Consider the following 20,638-nt stretch of genomic DNA (forward strand, 5'->3'; position numbering starts at 1 on the left):
TGAAAACATTGGACTACCAACAAGTGCTTGGTCTTGTCGGAAAGCTATGATTCTGCTGTTTCACGTGATATGCGTGGATTATCGCTATGACGCACGGTCGCGGAGAAAATCAATAGAGAAGAACAGGTGTGAATTTGGACCCACTATGTGTCGTTCGGGCCCATAGGGTTAAAGTATGTAAACATGTTCTAGTAGAAACCCAAAATACAAGTATGTACCTGAAATGAGTGTGACAGTTTCCCCTTTAAATACTTTCCTTCCTTGTTTGAAAATGCTTTCACATGAAATAGGAAGCACTATGAGTGTTTCCTTCTCTTCTCCACTGAGAGGTCAAAGGTCAGGTCCAGTTACCAACATGTTCAGCGTACATCAAGACGACTTGAACTTGCCAGTTCAACAATACAACAACCCAGACAGGCTTTGTGACGTCACATCTCTTATCAGACATGACTGTCTCGTGTGGAGAGTCCAGATGTTGTAGAACATCTGCTCTCCATCAAGTGTGTGAAAAAAATGAATGTTTCTCTGAAAATACAAACATAAATTAAATATCTCAAGGCAGTTATTCACACTTACAGATGAAAGCATTCTCACCAACACCTGCTGCTGAAGTCAGCCTGTTTGTACATATATCTTATATATTTTTATGAAGAGCGTCTAGGGACAGAGGGCGTCACTTGAGGCAAATAAGTGATTCTGGATATGGGGCTATATAAATGAAACTGACTTGACTTGGCTTTTTTGTCTCCTCTCCAGAGTACTCAGAGACTGATGGCACACACAAATTTAAAAGGCCCTCATAACGTCCTGATTTGCATTTTTAAATCTGCATGGACTTCTAATTTCATCAATGGGAGTGGAGACACAGAGAGGGTTCTTGCTGACAAAGCTAAGACAATAAAATATTATTTCTTCAATTTATTTGATTTACTTCCTGTTGAAGTTAGCGTTAGAGGGAGTTAGAGGGAGAGAATGATTTAAAAGCTCCACTTGTTGCCAAGAGAGTCTATGACGGATTTACTCAAAAGAATTTGTATTTATGCCTACTGGCCAACATTACTTATCGTTACTTATCACTTCAGTGCTGCCACTTTTTTTATAAATAAAGTTACAATATAGGTAATAATTCTGTCTGCAGAAGTAACAAAGCTGTGCAGCTGTGTGGGGACGGACAGTCAGTCATCTGAGTTAAGACAGGAAGCTGCTGGATACCAACTCAAATTTCTGCTCCTGCCTCCAAAATGGTCTGTCTATAGACAGAACCTAGCATATGACAGGGGTTTGTTTTTTGTTAATATTACATACATAGTTTTTCATATTGTACAAATGGACTAGATAATTAACAATTCCTGAACATAATTCATGATGCTGAAAACCTAAACACTGAATGTGCATTCTTTTGTATGCAGGCTGCTGGTTTTAAGTGTTGGCACCTTTTTAACACCAGTTCATGGAGAAAGTAAACTGTTTTCTGATCGGCAGATACAATTATTTGTTCTTACTGTCAGAAAATCCTGTGAAAACCAACAATTTGTTTGTCTGTCACCTGTCAGTGGCTCTTAGCTCCAAGCCCACTGGTTTCTACTGAAGACATACATCTTTAAAAACACCTCACAAACATATTGTTTCTAGGGCTGTCGCCTTCTGGTCGAATGGTCAATTGGTTGGTCAATTCTCATGGGTCGGACAATCAGCAGTGGTAATTTAATGAGGCCATGTGTCCACCAAAATGTTACTTTTCACAGCTAAAACTGCAGATCTTGTTCAGCACTTGTATTTATTCTCTATGATGGTTGGTCTTAGTGGAATTTGTCCTGTCCCTTCTCATCTGTGATTGGACGGCTGGTGACAGTGATGGGCACAGCATTTTACCCAAAGTTAAACATTTTTAAACTCTTATTTTTAAATCAGAAAATGGATAAGCAATCACAGAAGACACTCAGTGTCGGATTTATCGCTATGGATTTATTTTACTAAGTCTCCCTAAAGACACCACAGTTCAAGGCTGGATTACCAAACTTCTGGCAGGAATACAATCACACCAGAGCCCCTGTTGAAGCAGCACAATGGCTAACATTAGCTTCTGCGCTAAAGATAGTGAGTCTCTCTCTCGCATGCAGCATAACAGAGTTATTTAACGTTAGTCACCTAATGTTGTCTCTGTGGCCCAGAGAGAAAAAATATGTTATAAATCTATATCATATTTTGTACTTGATGGAGAGACTCTGATCAATACTGCACCCTGATGTGTCCATCCATCATCTGCAGTATCCATCTATCTCTCTTTACATCCGTGGTGTCTGTTTGACTGATTTATTTCTAGATGTGACCAGCCCACATGAGTTCATTAAACACCATATGTATAGTTTTTATCTAAAGAACATTAAAGACAAGCTGCGATGTGTCTGTACCCTGAACGTGTCTGGGGAGCTGAGGTGGAACTTCTGCCTGATGTCCTCGGGGGCTCCGGCACACAGTCGGTAGAAGATGTGGTAGTTTCTCTCCTCGGAGCTTTGTGTGCAGATCCTTGACTTCTCCAGCAGGTAGTGCGACACAAAGCCGCCCACGACGGCATTCTAAGCACACAAGAAACACATTTCAATATCCTAAATAGCTACCAACTGCATTTAAAGCATCTGTCAAGGCAAGCTGGCATCATACTCTATTACTTCTATTATTAAAGTCAGTGACGTACTTTGGATGGAACTAGAAATATCAATAAATTATGAGCAGTGTCGCATTTTACATTGGTTTTCATGGAGAAAACTGCAGTTAATAAAGTAGGAGATCAGGAAAGCTCAAACATAATACAAGCAGTATGAAAACTAAATGGAAATATTGTGATTTATAGTATATACGCAGGCCTGCAGTCACAACAGATACAAAGACAAATGAGTAATGATAATAACTGCAGAAACTGAGGCCTCATTACTATTTGTTTTTGCTGTGCAAGCAGCTGAGATGATACAGGGAATATTGTGTTTATTTATGAATACAGAGACATTCATTAACTGCATATGAAGATCAATATAAACAGTTTAAATAGCCATAGCTATTAGGCATCATATTTAATTCATAGCTTTTCATTGTTTGTGAAACACTCATCTAGAGAGCGCTCAGGAGACAAACCAAGAAGTTTAAATCTGTTATTACTCTTTGATAACACAGTGAAGTACCTTTTCATTGAAGTGGATTTCCACAAACTTTCCAAAGCGGCTGCTGTTGTTGTTCCGGACAGTTTTTGCATTTCCGAAAGCCTCCAGCAACGGGTTGGCTGCAAGGTTAGAGAAGGAGTCACAAACACAAATTCATACAGAGAAAGCAATGTCTTTAACGTACATGAAGAGCAGCAGTGAGTCTGACCTTCTACTATTCTCTCGTCAATGTCCTGACCAGTTCCATATGAGGTTGTCAAGTATCTGTCAGGAGAAACAAAATATAGGAGAGTTACGAAGGGTAATACAACAAGCCTGCAACAAACACTGCCTTTAACACTGTCACAGTGTTGATTCCTCTCAAAGGTATATCCTGAGGTTGGAGTTTGTAGTTTGTTTTTTTTTACTTTATACTGAGAGCCACTACTTTTTCAACCCCATTTATAATACTGAGACAATACTTTTTTATCTAATATGAACATCACTCAGTAATCAGAGTAATAAACAGAGTAACCCAATACATTGGTATATATTTGACATATTTACATTTTCATAAAATACACCTTTTCTGTTGCATATGTAATCACTGCAAAGTAAGTTTATGATGAAGGTACAATAAAGCAAGATGAAGCCATGTAAAGAGATAAATAAAACAAAGTGTAGTAAAGTGAAGTATTAAAGAAAAGTGAAGCGGAGTAAAGAAAAGCTAAATAAAGTGAAGTAAAATAGAATACAATGAGAAAAAGTAAAGTGAAGTGAAGAAAAAAGACATGACATTAAGTTAAAGGGGAAATTTTGGTACTTTCTTCCTGGACCCTGTTGGCCCATGTTTTTGTGTTAAAGTGATTAATGGGAACAACAGTGTCTGAAACTGTTTCAGTATTAAGTGAGACCGCTGCAGCCGGCAGCTGTGAAAACTGGCTGCAGTGTAACCATGTGGTTTATATGCACATACAATTTACATCCACTGAAAGTGCTTGTTTTTGCCAATAACATGTTTGGATTAATATGCTACGTGTCTGAAAACATTATGGAAAGGATCTCTACAGAGGTAGAGATTGATTAAGAGTAATATCCTTTAACCAAAAATAACCAGAAATCACCAGTGCCAAACCCACCAGACCCCATTTAAATAAACAGTAATTTTAGCTTGTATAAAACCAGCATATTTTCATATCTAACTGGGTGAATTAAGAGTTTATTTTGACCAAACCAGAGCTGGTGATTGTTGGAACAGTGGAAAGAAAAACCAAGGTGGTTTCTGAGAGTTTAAGTTTGTTTTTGTTTTGTTTTGTCAACTTTGAATGAAGTGTGTTTTACAATGATAGAATTACTGTTTATTTCAATGGGGTCTGATGGGTTTGGCACTGGTGATTTTGGGGTTGTTGCTGGTTAAACAAAAATGATCTTACTCTTTGACAAAAACGTCTGCCTCTGTAGGGATCCTTTCCATAATGTTGTCAGACACACAGAATAATAATCAGAACATGTTGTTGACAAAAACAAGCACTTCCAGTGGATGTAAACTGAGGGTGCCCCAAGTTGTTACATTGCCATCAGTTTTGCAGCTACTGGATGCAGCGGTCTCGCTCAATAGTGGACCAATTTCAGAAACTGTTGACTCCATTAGTCACATAAACACACAAGCATGGGAAATAGGACGTGTGTAAGTAAAATAAAATGGATTGACTTGAAGTAAACTGAAATACAGTGACGAAAAGTAAACAACCGCAAAGTGACATGACATAAAGTATGGTCAAGTTGACATAAAATAAAGTGATATGAAGTAAAGTAAAGTGACCAAGTTGAAAAACAGAACATAAATTGACACCTCTGGTCTTCAGACATGTTCCTGTCTATGCAGTGTTTAAAGATGCATCGTCATCCTCACCTGAGCACAAACTTAGTGTTTTCGGTCTTCCCGGCCCCGGACTCCCCTGAGACGATGATGGACTGGCTCATCTTTAGGACCTTCATGTCCCTGTACGCCTTATCAGCTGGCCGAGAAACAGACGGAAGCAGCTGTTAGATTATACTTTCCTCCGCCTCAAGGACACAAACCTGACCCCAATAATCAAACACATATTACACTTTTTTTATGTCTGCAATATAAAGATGATAAGGCACTCTGAGTCCAGATGGAAACTGTGGTGTTCAGAAGAGTGTGGGAAATCTGAGCGCTGACTGCTGCCTGGAGGACAGATTGTAAACTACAGCAGGAGATTATTAACAAATGGACACTGCACAGAATCGCTTGTTGGTTGTGCTCTTTTCATGGGATTTGAAGACTCCAGGAAAAAAATAGAATACTGAAGCTTAGACTTAAGGATATTAATATTGTTAGGTTTGGCATGATAAGATATACAGACTAATTTTGTTTTAGAAATACAATATTTTTTAGTTCCTACAAGCCCAAAACAAATTTGTCTAAATCTAGATTTAATGTGTAACAATGTGACATGTGTAACAATGTCCATAGACCTCCCTGAGGGGATTTCTTAAGAATAAATTGAGGTCTTAAGAAGTGTCAGCCAAACTCCAGGTGTAAGATCAATTAAAAATGACCAAGAATCAAACACAAATTAAATTCGCAAAATCAAAAATGATAAAAATCCAACCAACAGAAAATAGAAAAAGAAAAAACTCAGAAAAATATTTGTTTTATTGGAGCTATCAGCATGATCGGCAAAAAAAAATATGTCCTCGAGTGAAAACATAAATCTAAAGTGCTGGGTGATGACAAATCAATAATATATCCTCTAAAACAGCCATTTGTCTCTGACTCATAGTGGAATCACTGTTTGACAGCAAAGAGAGTTCAGAAACCTGACAAATGCCAAAATCAAAAACTAACAAAAAACAAGCTTGTCCTGTTACTTAACCTGTTAACATTAATAACAATAAACACAGCTCCTCCCACACAGAAATAACTCTGGTATACTCAGCAGAAAACAGCCTGATATACAGTAGACGACCAGACCTACATATACTGAAGCCACAGATATGAAAAGCAAACAACAAGCCCAAGCTCCTCTTTAATCTACAGTCATTTTTGTTTACTCACCGATGGCATAGACATGCGGCGGCAGTGTGCCCAGCGACCTGCCCCGGTACTGGCTGATGGTCTCTGGCGAGTAAAGCTTTGGGATGTCATAGTACGGATTCACTGCGATCAGGATGTTGGCTACAAATGTCTGGATGAGGAGAACAACAACAACAATCATTAATCAGAAAACAAATCCAATGACTCACAGCAGCCACAGAAATTGTGATATTCAGAGCTGTCCAGCAAATGTGTTGTAATGAAGTGTTTTCATTTACTCTCCTACATTTCCCAGAACCCCAATGCAACAAAAGGCATCTAATTCCTGCTTTATGTACTTATAGTGGGAGGAACAGACGGAATTTTTGTAGGGAAGAAAAAAATAGTAGTAAAGCCCTTTTAATTCAAACTTTATTCTCAGCTCCAGTGTTGTATTTACCTTCAGATGTTCATTAGTCACTGTTAATACATCACTTTTACTGGAATTGTGAAAATTCACTGCTGAACTGAAATAACAGAAACTAGACATAAACTCCACAAAGGCTGGTGATAAAACTGAATTCAATATTATTCACATTACTGTTGAGTAATTCTTTAATCAGCTATGTTACATTGTTTTGCCCCACATCTGACGAAACTTCTAAAATGTATAGAACAAAACCTGCTATTCAATTTTTTATTATTTACTTTTTTAGACTCTGCATGTCAATATTGACTTAAACAAAATAATTAGATTTTTTTTTTGTTACCATTGGCATTTTATACATTTGTGTGCCCTTTTTTTAAATAGTACAGCACTTTGGTCAACTGCGGATGTTTTTAGATGTGCTATATAAATAAACTTGATTTTAGTTTGTTTTGCTTAAACCACATCACAATATTATCATATTCAATATGATAATACAAGATAATATTCAAATCATTGCCTTGCAGTCCAGTGTTGTTACTGTTAGCACCCTGAACATGTTGTTAATGAATATGAGGAGCTTTTGAGCAAACAAACTTTGTATGAATCCCTCTGTGTTGCTGTTTAAAGCAACTTACCTACTGACCATGTGAAAAATATATTAAATCATTTGTATGAGTAAATATTCAAGCAATGACTTTAATTCAGCAGTCAGTTCCTTCTTCTGCCACTAGATGTCAGTGTGCACTGAGTCTGATTCAAAGCCAACACCAAATAAACCACAACAGATCAGATCTCGTAATAAGACCATTAGAAAACACTAACTGTGGTCACTAATGTGTGTGGTGAGTGTGTTTATGTGAGCTGTGTGTGTGCTCTTATATTTCTGTGTTTCTAAAGAGCAATTTGAGTTTCAGACCATGGCAGTGGTCAGGACTGTTGACAAAGTTGGAACATTCTGGAAAGTGAGGACAAAAGTCAGGACATTTTTAGGGGGGAAAAAATGATGTTTTTAGTAAAGTGAAGACAACATTTTCGGAAAGTGGACACATTGTCAAAATGCCAGGACAAAATTTTGATGTTTTTTTTAAAATTATATATATTTGGGGCAGTGAAGTCAGTTTTGGAAAATGAGGACTTATTTGGAGTGTGAGAGCAGTGCCCAGTCCTCAATTCTTCAAAGGGCTGTTTAAGGGTTAAAGGTGCCCACTGTAGGGGCGTTGGTAGCTTAGTGGTAGAGCAGGCGCCCCATGTACAAGGCTGTTGCCGCAGCGGCTCAGGTTCGAATCCAGCTTGTGGCCCTTTGCTGCATGTCATCCCCCCTCTCTCTCCCCCCCCTTCACGCTTATCTGTCCTGTCCATTAAAGGCAAAATGGCCAAAAAAATATCTTTAAAAAAAAAAAAAAAGAAAAAGGTGCCCACTGTGCTCTGTCTTATTTTCTGTCATACACAGAATATCACAGTGTCAGATGTTCATATAAAACATGGCCAAAGTTTCAAATAATTGGTAAACATATGTAAAAGTTTGAGGAATAACCTCAGGCTCCAGATCAGTCTGAATACTTTGTTTCCAATGTTTGTTTTGTTTCTACTTTCAAGAAAAGTTGGCGTCAGCTTGTTTTAGAGTTCTTCATACAGTCATCTGCTCCAGGCACACTTCACCAAGTGTTTACATTAGCCTACAATGCCACAGGTATCTACATGCTAAAGTCAGGGAAACATGTAATCTTGTTCGCAGATATTGTAAAGTTCTCCCCTATTTCGGATCATATTCCTGCTGGAACATGTCCCGTTGCAAAGATTTTGGTTTAGAAACTTTTACTGATGATTTTTCATGGTAGAAAGTGGCGCTATACTCAGTTGCAGTCATTCCCTGACTGCTATGACAGTGCAGAGACACAGACATACGGAAAGCCCTGAAAGCTGACCAATCAGAGCAGATTGGGCTTTTTAAGGAGGGGGGCTGAATACAGGTGTTCCAGCACAGACAGTTTGAGCATTAAAGCATGTAAATAATCTATCATAGTAGAAACCCAAAATACAAGTATGAAGCTGGTTTTAAGCATAATAAGTCCCCTTTAAGTCTCATTTTTAGGGTTAAGGTTAGATCTAGGTTTAAGTTAAGGTTAGGAAAATAAAGACTACTGTAGTCCTGTCAAGTACAGCTGCACAGATGTGTGTGTGTGTCTGTTATAAACATGACATGTACCTTCATGTGTTCAGATAAAATGTGTGTTCACCCTTTTAATGTGTTTTTACTTGTCTCTTACCTGGAGATTGACTTGACCTGCACACACTAAGAGGACAAGATGAGGTAATGTCTAAGAAGCTTATTAATATGTCAGCTTTAAATAAAGGTGTATTTTATCTCTTTTCTAATCATTACTTTTATTTATGTCTAATGATCTCATCTCTGATGTGCCATGTTTAGACTATCACATTATCATTATTATTTTTACCGACTGAGAGTGAAAGTGAAAACTGAACGGTGCTGTGAAGTGTTTGCCTGTTTAAGTACCTGTGTGTGTGTGTGTGTGTGTGTGTGTGTGTGTGCGTGTGTGTGTGTGTGTGCGTGCATTTGTGTGTGAGCTCCACCCAAAGGTGCTGCAGGCAGGTTAAAACAAACAGAGGTATTTTGTGTGATATTGTGGCAGGTTTCTATCACTTATATCAGCTTGTTCTGAGCCCTCACTGGAGTTTTGCTTCAGTAAGAGGCATCAAGGTTTTACGTGACACCATAGTTATGAGTTGCATCCAGCAAAAAGCTTGTGCCTCTCATGTAATTAGTGTTTATGTACATTCAAAAGGGCAACCACACAATGCAAAAGTATTGTGCAGCAGGATAAAATGTCTCTGAACCTTCAAAGAGACTTCTGTGGATCTAAATCCTTCAGTTATATTTATTTTTAACAGAAACAGTTGGTTATATCTCACATAAAGGTAAAGATGATGAGACATGAGATCCATAATCATCTCAAATTTTCTCAGACACACTGAAAACACTGGGGAGGAAGTACAAAAAAATCAGCTCTGATAAGCCTCCCTTCATCATGTCAGTACTCACATAAATCTTGTCTTTGCTGTATCTCACACGAACATTGTTGAGTAGAGTGGCTTCATTCAAGTACATCAAGGAACCTGAGGTACAGAAAAAAGTACATTAATGTTATTGGAATAACAGGGGCAAGCTAACATATTTTTAGAGGAGAAAAAAATCAGGTAAAAACAAGAAACTTACAGTTATCCTCCACATGTTTGTTGACGTCATCCTCTGCAGGGAAGACTTGGTTGATAGCAGCCAAAAAAGTCTGCAAAAAATGGACAAAAGAAAATTGATGGATGGAAATGGATTACAAATCTTTAAGTCAAAAAGTTCATTTGAGTTCAGCATCACGAGGCATTAAACAAAATCACAAGACATCAAACACAGAATCAATCAGTCAGAATTCCATGAATTACCCATTAATTTAATTGTTAGATTAGTCTCCGAACCTCCTTGGGATTCAATAATTGGGTTTATTTATGGACAGAAACTTCTCATAAAATCATATAAATATAAATTTTGATTAAACAGAACCCACATCAGCAAACGACACATGAATGCACGAGGCTTTGTTATTGTTTTTTGCGCTGTTTTCAATCTCTGATTCACAATTCAACTCTGTGTCAAGTTGTCAAGTTCAAGTTTTACAAGTAGTTTCCTGCCATCAGTTATTGTATAAGACAGCTGTTATTAATTTGTTTTGCAACCAAGTCACAGACAGGGTTTTCTCCATTTATGGAGACACACTTGTTTATTTTACATTATAAGAGTGGAACTTGAAGTAATATATTCATCCAGAGGGATAAATATAGCAGCTGCTCCAGCTGAAAGCCTGATGAATTATTTGAAGGCAGGAGGTAACAGGATCAGAGGGAGAGAGGAGGCTGGACACAGACAGAGCTCAGTCAACACCTCCGCAGCATTGAGTCGGCACTCTGCATTATTAACAGTCTGATAAACTAACTACACATGATAGATGACAAAAGATTTCATACTCAAAATCTGACATAAGAGAAGAATGCAACTAAAAACTCTGGAGACAGGGATGAGATGTTGTAGAAGCTTTGGGCAAAGTCTCAACTGAAAATTTTGGTTTTTCATCTCTAATGCCTTAATGAGGTCAGGGTCAAAAAGTACCTGTCAGTGGTGGAAAGTAAAGTAAGTCGATTGAAGTACAGAGCACCGCCCACTGGCAGCCCCATCTTTCTCATATTACAGCTAAACAGTACACTAAAATATGTTTCAGAATACATCTGAGGTGAGAAATAGGTAATGCAGTAACATAATCTTGATTCATATTTGATCAGCCCTGCCTAGTTTAACAGTTTGATCGCAGTTCAATTAGTGATTGACATGACTGACTACTGCGTTAGAGATTTCTTGGCTCTGATTGGTTGTTTTCAGTCACGTGCAGTAAGGCCATTAGGAGTGCTACAAGAAAATGGAGTAGGCAGAGGAGTATGATTTTTTTTCAGCGATTATCCGTCTCATTTAGTGCTAGGTGAACATTGAGACAGTTTCAGCAAATATAACATTTTTTTCTTAATTAAAGTTACCAACTACAGCTTTAATGATCTCATCACTCTAGGGCTCCAGTTTCTAAAGGTGATGCTTATTTTAACTACTTTATATGATAGTGTGTAGTTTAATCTGTAATAATATATCATAAGGTATTAGTTGATTCATATTTAATGTTAATAATCTAAATCTACAAAGTAACTACCATCCAAAGCTGGAAAATAAATACAGGGAAGTCAAAAATACAATATTTATCTTATTTATATAAATGTAGAGGAGTGGAAGCGTGTAGCAGTAGCATTAATTTGAATACTTAAGTACAAGTACATCATAACTCATATTTAAGCTTAAGTAAATGTACTTAGTCACATTCCACCACTGTGTGTATGCTGTACTTCTACGTCACTACATTTCACAGAGAAATATTGTACTTTTCACTCTATTTAGTTGACAGGTGGAGTTACTTTTCAGATTACAATTTTACATAAAAAAAACACGTGATAAGATTATAAAACACAATGTACTGTCAAAGATTAAAACAGGGATTTCCAGCCTGTCCCTTTATGAACGTCAGCTAATTAATAAATAAATAAAGTAAATAAATAATTAATTTAAGCAAACTGACCCTGTAAGGTGTAAAAGTGGTACTCTGAGGTTCACTTTTACTCCCAAAGCTCAGATGCACTGGCTGTGCACACATTCAGCATTCTTGCAGCTAAAATCCACCATGCTGAACTAATACAGCAGAGGTTTATGAGTGCACATGTGACCTCAGTGTTTTGGAGAAGGGGGTGCTGGGTGTTGTATTTCTGTGACCTGCAGGCTGATCACTGCCAGCTACTGTAGGCTCCAACAAGCACCCTCTGCAAGGCCAAGCTATTTAATCTGCCCTATTAAAGAGGCGCTGCAGGCCTCCAGTACGCCAAGGCTGCAGAGCCAAGGTGACGTACAGTCAATTCATTCTTTCCAGTGGTGGCATGTTCCACATTCTTAGTCCAAACTAGACGGATTCCACAATGCTGTGCCACGTGAGGAGAATGGAGGGGAGAAAATAGTGAAGAAAGAGGAGGTGGAGGGGAGGTGACGCAAGGCCAATAATCTGAGGAGAGAAAAAAAAGAAGCTAAACAGTGTTGACCCTTTCATCACCACTAAGATGGAGGGATAGCAAATGGGTGCAGACTGTCCTACATATGACCCTCTCACACAGCTGATGAGTCCATCTCACAAGTGACTGTCAATATACGCACTACCATGACTGACCTTAATTTTGTTGTAAAGTTAATGTTTCTTCAGGGTAAAAGCCTTTATTTGAATGGTATTCACTGATAATAATAATAATAATAATAATAATAATTTTAACATTTAACAGCTTTTGCGGGAGCTCCTCAACAGATTTCTCAGCAAATGCACTTAAGTGTATGTATATCCTTCATATAGCCTACATTACAGTGTCATTACATTGGGTTTACTTGCAATGGCACCTCAGGAATGAAAAATTGTTTACTTCAGCCCGCAACCCAATTTGTCTATGTCTGAACATTTTCCAGAGCCTCAGGTTTTAGTTTTGCTCTTCAAAAGCAGCCATTGTTTTTAGTTTATTTAAGTACAAGAAGGAACCCAGATGAAACTCTGCCCTGTGGTGATGAGTAACTCCTCTGCAACACTTAGTAGTTTTAGGTGGAATTAAGTGGCTTAATACAGTTTATCCATCTGTCCAGTGTCTCTAGCTACTACTAAGTACTAGTAGCTTAGTAGTACTAAGTACTAGCTCCCCACTTAGCCTACAGACATTATGCTAAGTTTAAGTTCTAGCTCCATACTTAGCCCTTAGCCATTATTTTAATTTTACATTCTAGGTCCACACTTAGCCTACAGACATAATGCTAAGTTTAAGTCTAGCTCCATACTTTGCCTACAAACATTATGGCCAGTTTAAGTCTAGCTCCATATTTAGCGTACCAACAATATGTAGCTCCATACTTAGCCTACAAACATTATGCTAACTTAAAATGTAGCTCCACATTTAGCCTACAGACATAATGCTAAGTTTAAGTCTGGCTCCATACTTTGCCTACAAATATTATGGTCAGTTTAAGTCTACCTCCATATTTAGCATACAGACATTATATAGCTCCATACTAAGCCTACAAACATTATGCTAACTTAAAATGTAGCTCCACATTTAGCCTACAGAAATTATGCTAAGTTTAAGAACTAGCTCCACACTTAGCCTACAGACATTATGCTAATTTTACATTCTAGCTCCACATTTAGCCTACAGAAATTATGCTAAGTTTAAGTTCTATCTCCACACTTCACCTACAGACATTATGCTAAGTTTAAGTGTAGCTCAATACTTCACCTACAAACATTATGGTCAGTTTAAATGTAGCTCCATACTTAGCCTTAAAACATTATGCTAAGTTTAAGTTCTAGCTCCATACTTAGCCTACAAACATTATGCTAACTTAAAATGTAGCTCCACATTTATCCTACAGACATTATGCTAAGTTTAAGAACTAGCTCTACACTTAGCCTACAGACATTATGCTAATGTGAACTAGCTCTACACTTAGCCTACAGACATTATGCTAATGTTAAGTACTAGCTCTACACTTAGCCTACAGACATTATGCTAAGTTTAATTAAGTACTAGCTCTACACTTAGCCTACAGACATTATGCTAAGTTTAAGTACTAGCTCTACACTTAGCATACAGACAATATGCTCAGTTTATGTCTAGCTCCACATTTAGCCAACAGAAATTATGCTGAGTTTAAGTCGAGCTCCATACTTCAAAATCAAAATATTTCAAGAAATGTCAAGCTTTTCCTTTACCTCAAGCTCCTAGCTTAACAGTCAAACAGAGTGTGCTGGCACCTTGTTCACTGCTAGTATACTAGCATATACAGTACTGTATTACTAGCAGCTTGGCATGCCCTTCACTACAGAGCAGGCTTTGTAGCACTAGCATTAGCCCCCAATTGAACTAAGCAGAAAGTTAAGCAAAAATCACACCTGTCTCCCTTATGCTCGTTACCTTCCTTACTTTGGCAGGGAGCAAACCTGCAACCACACTGTGTCCCTGGGGTCACAAAGTCTCAGAGGACCAGAGTTATAGGTAAAAGAACTTAAAATCTCACATTTAATCAGTCTGTTTTTGCCTTAATATCTGTTATAATTCCTCCTAGAAGGCTTTAGAGGTCTCTAAACTTCAGATCACTAAAAATCAGTGTAAAAAGACAGAATTGACAGCCTCCGCTCCTTCCCAAACACTTCTCTCTCCATCACCAGCAGAGAGGAGGATCAAAGTGTGGACACCCTCTGTGATACACACACACACTCTACAGGGGACAAAGACTCATCCATTGTTACTGATAGTATGACAGGGTATCATGCTCTCTGTCCTTCTCCTGACGTCCATCACAGGAGGTCTGCCAGCGAGTGAACACATCGTCAGACACTGGCACAAACTGGCTGCAGCAGGACAGACTGGACATTGTTCTGACTGTTACAGGCCTCGGCTGCAGCCCGCAAACTCACTCAGAGAACAGATCTGAAGAATGCAAGTTTTTTATGTTTCTAAAGCAATGGCATATAGTGCCATATACTGCCCTACTAACTGTCCACGCCTACAGAGGATGACTGTTTGATAGTCACAGTAACTCATAAACAGGTGGAGTAAATATGCCTGGAGTCAGATGGTGACCATGTATAGTACTGTGGGTGATAAAAACTGTATAACTGGCTGCATCATTGCAGGATTACTGCTGTAAAAGTGCTGCTACTCAAGCTGAACTACACTCTACAGTAAATGTTCAGCTAGCCAGTTAGATTTTGTGGTAGACTATAATGTTGATTAATAAAATTATAAGATTTAAGAATATAATTTAGAGAGAAGAGGAAGAGACGCAGCAGTGATGCATGAAAAAAGACTTTTATGACTCCCACCAACAGGTGGAACAATTAAAAAACACACTTTTCCCATTAAAAGTTCCACATATGATGGACACCACACACAGTGCAAACACAATGCTGGCCCTGAGATCCCTGTTCCCATTAAACAGTGACAGTCCTGTGTTTTATGGGCCAACTGTACACAGAATTAGCGAGGAGGCTCTTTCAAAAGGGAGCACTCAGTCACAGAGGCCTTCTGGGAAAAGATTACCAAGATGGACATGAAGCCTTATGGGTTACCATGGTGACAGGCTCTCGCTGACATTAAAAGCTTTGCTAAAGGGCGATATGGCACCTGATCCAGCAGAAAAGTGAATTAATGCTGCACGAAGGGGGGGAAATCAAGGAAAGCCTGTTTGTCTTGCTCTGAAGAACCACTTGACTTCAGATAGCGCTGATTCATTTTGTACTCAAGCACGTTAGACCTGCAGGCTGTAAACCGTAGGGTCTAGAGGTGAATCATTGAGTGAATGATGCTTTATTGCTTCCAGACCTGTGGCCACTTCCACGTGAGATTAAGTGGCACATTAAATCATTAGCACGCTGAAGGTAAAAGCATATCGGAAGAGGTTTGGCAGGAAACTAAAGATCTGAAGGACCAGAGTGAATCTGTCTGAGCAGCAAATATGGACTCTTTTGAGACGTTTCAAGGGCTTTAAATTCCCTTCGATGCACTTCTGAAAAACGGACATGGAAAGTATATTCAGAGTGCCACCTTAAAAGCATACTCCAGTGATTCAGCACTAATGCTGTTGGACTCATGATGGAAAGTTTAAAAAAAGGATCAAAATCAATGCAGCAGAGCCAGAGATATCGTTATCCCACACAATCTTCTCCCTTGTCAAAACCTGGTGCCTGTATTACCCACAGTGCAACTCTAGATTCAGGTGTGTTATGCTAATAGCGGCTAATGTATCCTGGAGCCTCTAGCCTGCAGTGGAGAGGAGCAGCGGGCTACAGACCTCTGGTAAGATCTGGAGAGGAACCGATTGCCATTTTCTTGGCCGATTTCAATTTCTGATTTTTTAAAAGTCTGACCTGCCGGATCTGATGTTCTTTCTTTCCAAGAATTGACAGTGTATCAAACATTTGTATAACTTTTCTTTAAAGACAAATTCAGTCGAAGTTCATAAAAAAACTTTGACTACTTTCACTTAAACTCAAAAAAGTGCTCCAGGTTACTGGACAGAGCTTTTGTAGAAATAAAATCTAGCTGAAAATAAACTGCAGTACATCCCACTTTGTCCCACATGTTTTATGAGAACAGGTTGCAGCAGCTGTGACAGCTGTGGTGCATGCATCTGTTTTTGGTCGGCACAGGATCGACTATATCTGCAACTAACCGGTCACCGGTCGTATCCGATCAAGCTGAAAATCTCCTGATTCAGGTCAACTTTGGTGAGATCACTTCGTTTTAATCCCCACACAACTGATGCTGACTCAAGTGACACCACATGAGTCTTCTCCACAGCAACAGCCGCTAAGGTTCATGGGTACTGTAATGCCAACACACTAAACTGGCAGACAAAATGCCCCGGGTCAGGAATGAAGGTGAAACACTTGTTCAAAAGCCAAAAAACCCGAATGTTTTAATTTGAAAATACAAAAGAGGGAAAATGCACATATGAGACCAGCCATACTGAGCTCGCTTACCTTTCCTTTCTGTTTAAGAGGTTCGATGGTGAGGCTGTCAGCTCCAATGTCCACTATAGTTCCCAGCTGGAACCCGTCCGTTGGGTGGGGCGCCCACACCGGCTTCCCATCCTCCATCGCACCACTCTGAGGACTCTGGAAAACATGACATACAGAACAGTCAGAAGTGTGTTTTCTACCATCTGAAACTTACAATGTTTCCTTTATTTGACATTAAAGTTCAAGTGATTGTTTATGAGCTGTGTTTTACAGCACTTGTGCTCCTGAAATCTGCTGCAGTCTTTTAAAATATGTGGCTGCCATGAAGCAAATAAGCATTTCTGTCTTCCTTAACCAAGATTTAAGCCATTTTCCTCCACAAACAGGCTGCACCAATGACAACGAAATACCTACATGCACTTTTATTAATGATATAAGCATCAGCAAGCCCAGTCTACTACGAGGGTATTTAAACTTTGTAGGAGTATTTTCTCTCCTTTGATCGGGTTTATTAGCCTTTGCAAAACTACTTCAAATGAATCTAAACACTTTTCAAGGCTGGAACAACATTTAAAGCACATTTTATTACTTCCTTGTACAAAAACCTTTTTAGTGGCAAGAGTTCCAAAGATTTTTTAATGTCGGATTAACCCGCCTACATCTGTAACAGTCGCCGTAGTGGTTGATACGTGGTCGCTTCAGTATGGAGATGAATTATTGAAAATCAAAAACAGAAGTGGCTGTCGAACTGCTGAGCACACACAAACTGCATCGACTCACATGTGTCCTGACTGAGCTCTCTGGGGCTTTGTGGCGGCTAACAAACCAATTACAGTGTTATTGAGTCAAACTAGCAGCTGATCGTGTTACAGTGGTGGTGATGTTGTAACAGAATGAGGGCCTCTCCCTCGGGGACGACCTCTGATACTCACAGTCGAGACTGATGTACTGTGCAAAAAAAAAAAACTGTTCAGGTCATGTACTGCTGCTTTATAATTCTCATCTGAACACAAGAGTACACATTTATAATTAATTTCAATAAACTACATAAATTAAAAATAAGTTATGGAAAGGTGTCAGGAATAATGTAACTATGTTAAAATATATTTCTGTTGGACTTAACGATTTATACTTCACATTTTAATAGTTCAACCATTTTAATAATCCATAATCAATCATTCCAAGCCATCGATCAGAGAGAAATGCCAAACATTCTCTGTAAATTGAAAATCTTATGGGCTTTGGAGTGAAAGCTTTTCACCATTGTCGCACATTTCATGTAATTAAGGTTAAAGCTGGGGAAGGCAGTATAATTTTGGGCAAAAAATCTCATTGTAAACTTTGAGCATATTGTTATTCAAGTACTCTGAAAGAACATTAGACTTCTGCACCTCTATTTGGCCGGTTTAGACAGAGCAGCTGTCAATCAGGCCAATCACAACTCGTAAACTGTGGTCAAACTGTCAAACTAGGCAGCGCTAATCAAATATGAATCAAGATTCTGTTACTGCATTGCCTATTTCTTGTCTCAAATGTTTCCAGAAACATATGTTAGTGTACTTTTTAGCTGTAAAATGAGAAAGCTTGTAACCCAGCTGCCATGTTGAAAACAATCAGGCCGAAAATGAAGCACCACCCACTGGCTGGGGCAAACTTTTTCATTTCACAGCTTAACAGTTTCTGGAAACATGTCAGGTGAGAAATAGGCAATGCCTATCAATAATGGAAGTAACTGTTAGTAATTGGTGATCTTTGCTGTATAATTAAGATTTATTATCATTATAATTATCACTTTAGCTGTTCTGTGATATTTCACTTAGGCAGTGCCTTGCAATAAATGATATTACCCTGCTAATATATTCACAATGACAATGTCAAGATGCAGGTGTTTCGAAGGTTCACCATAATCAGCATCTTAGTTTAGCATGTAAGCATGCTAATGTTCACTAATAATACAGAGTACAGCTAAGGCTGATGGGAGCGTCATTAGTTCTGCAGGTATTTGATCACAAAAAGTCTTGGACACATTAAAATGTTGACCTGATGAGGGCACTAGATGAAAAGACAGAGGATCACCAAAGTTATTAGGATCATCCTCTGGGGAACATGTATGTCTGTACAAAATTTTGTGCCAATTCATCAAGTAGATGTTGAGATATTTTACAGAATAGCTAAATATGTTGACCTGTTGATGGCTCTACAAGGAAAGCCAAAGGATCATCAAAGTCATGCTGATTCATCATCTTTTTCTAGTTGGGATATCATTTTAAAAACCAGACCCATACATAGAAAATGACGTGTTAATGAGACCAGCTGTAGTTCATTAGTTCCAACCTTTGTTATCTCCTTGAACACAAGCAGCCGGAGGGACACAAGACCACAAACTACCACCATGTGTGAGAAAACAGGAAAAACAAGCCACCAACCACCCCCGGACTGAACACAGTGTGTTTACATGCACACTGTGTTCCAGCCCAGAGATCATCCTTTATTCAGGATGAACTGTGTAGGTAGGGCTCCAGATGCTGAGTCCTTATATGATGATTATACATCCCAGGACACACAACTAATGACTTTAGTGTTCGTTAGTCTCTAAAGTATTTGTGATCTGTGTTTAGAGGGACGTCTACAGAAACAACTTTAATGCCAACTGGGAGCATCCTGACGCTGTTCATATGAATGAGCTGAGGTCACTGAGCACCGACTCCAGTGCCAATAAGATCTGAGACTCTGAGCCAAGTCGTGTCTTACAGTTTCCATCCACACAGCTGAAGCTGCTCACAGCTCTCAGCAGCTCTCTCTTTACAGGGTGGCTTGCTGCCAAACTGCAAACTTAATAACAGCAGTGAGTTTTCTATGGGAACTTAAAATAATTACCCCACAGTTGAGCACTGTCTGAGCGCCACAGTGAGAGGCTATCAAATTGAATAAAGGATTATAAACCATAACCGCCTGAGAACAATTGTGTCTTTTATTAGCAGCCTGATGAGTCCTGTGACTGGAGGATAACAGGTTTCCTTCAGTAGTTCAGGTGTTCATCACTCTCTAAATGATGCTAGGAGTTTGAATGCATCACTCCTTTGTATCGGCGAAAGAAACAACCTGTGTGGATGTTATTGTGTAGAGGTCAGAGACCCTGCCCTGTAGCTTAGAGGTCACAGGTTCAAGCACAGCAACAACAGCCACTGTGTTCATCATGACCAAAAATGAATGCTTATCATGACTCAATCTCACACACACTGTCCTGATGCCCCAAATACTCACTGGAGCACCAAATGTGGATTAATACGCTGCGGAAAGTAGTCCCAAACAAAAGCACTCTTTCCTACTGTTTGATTGTTGCATATACCCTCCACTAAACCACTGTCCTAAACGATAATGATGTTATGGTTTAAGGTTATGGTTAAGTTTAGGGAGAGACTGTAGTTAAAGTTTAAGCAAACCATCTTATGTGCTGGATTCCTCCCTAAACAAACAGCAGAATAAGGCCTGAACACTGTGCTGCTTCAGCCTGATTCAGGGACGTGTGAGGCCCGAGGGCAGCATGACTAATAAAGATCAAAGGTTGCTGGTAACTCATTGTTGAGGCTGTAAAAATTTCCCCAGCGAACAAAGCACCAGCCTGAAATTGACTTTGTGATATAAAAAGAGGCCATTTAAGGAGATCTCTCAGTGCCAGGCAGTAGGTCAAATACTTCTCCACCTGCAACACAAACTGCTCTGAGATCAATAACAGTGAAGTTTGTGTGAAGGCAATTGTCTCAGTCCTGCTGCTGGAATAGGTGGTGGTACTAACTCTGAGATGTTATGGAGGTCAGACCTAGACAAAAGGACGTTGATGTGTCACGTGTGGCATAGATTTACGGTTACAGTGACTATCAGC

General features: G+C 39.0%; 1 protein-coding gene across 9 annotated transcripts in view; it reads right to left on the minus strand.

The window, feature by feature from the left end:
• myo6a (myosin VIa) overlaps positions 1-20,638 on the minus strand; it is a 188,721-nt gene that overhangs the window by 143,715 nt on the left and 24,368 nt on the right. For all 9 annotated transcript variants that reach the window (XM_050057691.1, XM_050057695.1, XM_050057694.1 and 6 more), the window contains 8 exons: positions 16,777-16,911; positions 9,843-9,912; positions 9,669-9,742; positions 6,220-6,349; positions 5,047-5,152; positions 3,364-3,419; positions 3,177-3,274; positions 2,412-2,576 (listed from right to left, as the gene is read on the minus strand). In XM_050057691.1, coding sequence (XP_049913648.1) covers positions 2,412-2,576; positions 3,177-3,274; positions 3,364-3,419; positions 5,047-5,152; positions 6,220-6,349; positions 9,669-9,742; positions 9,843-9,912; positions 16,777-16,893 — 816 coding nt within the window. In that variant the 5' untranslated portion in view covers positions 16,894-16,911. The remainder of the gene's footprint in view (positions 1-2,411; positions 2,577-3,176; positions 3,275-3,363; positions 3,420-5,046; positions 5,153-6,219; positions 6,350-9,668; positions 9,743-9,842; positions 9,913-16,776; positions 16,912-20,638) is intronic.

The sequence above is a fragment of the Epinephelus moara genome, chromosome 12 (genome assembly GCF_006386435.1).
Source record: "Epinephelus moara isolate mb chromosome 12, YSFRI_EMoa_1.0, whole genome shotgun sequence".
Classification (NCBI taxonomy): domain Eukaryota; kingdom Metazoa; phylum Chordata; class Actinopteri; order Perciformes; family Serranidae; genus Epinephelus; species Epinephelus moara.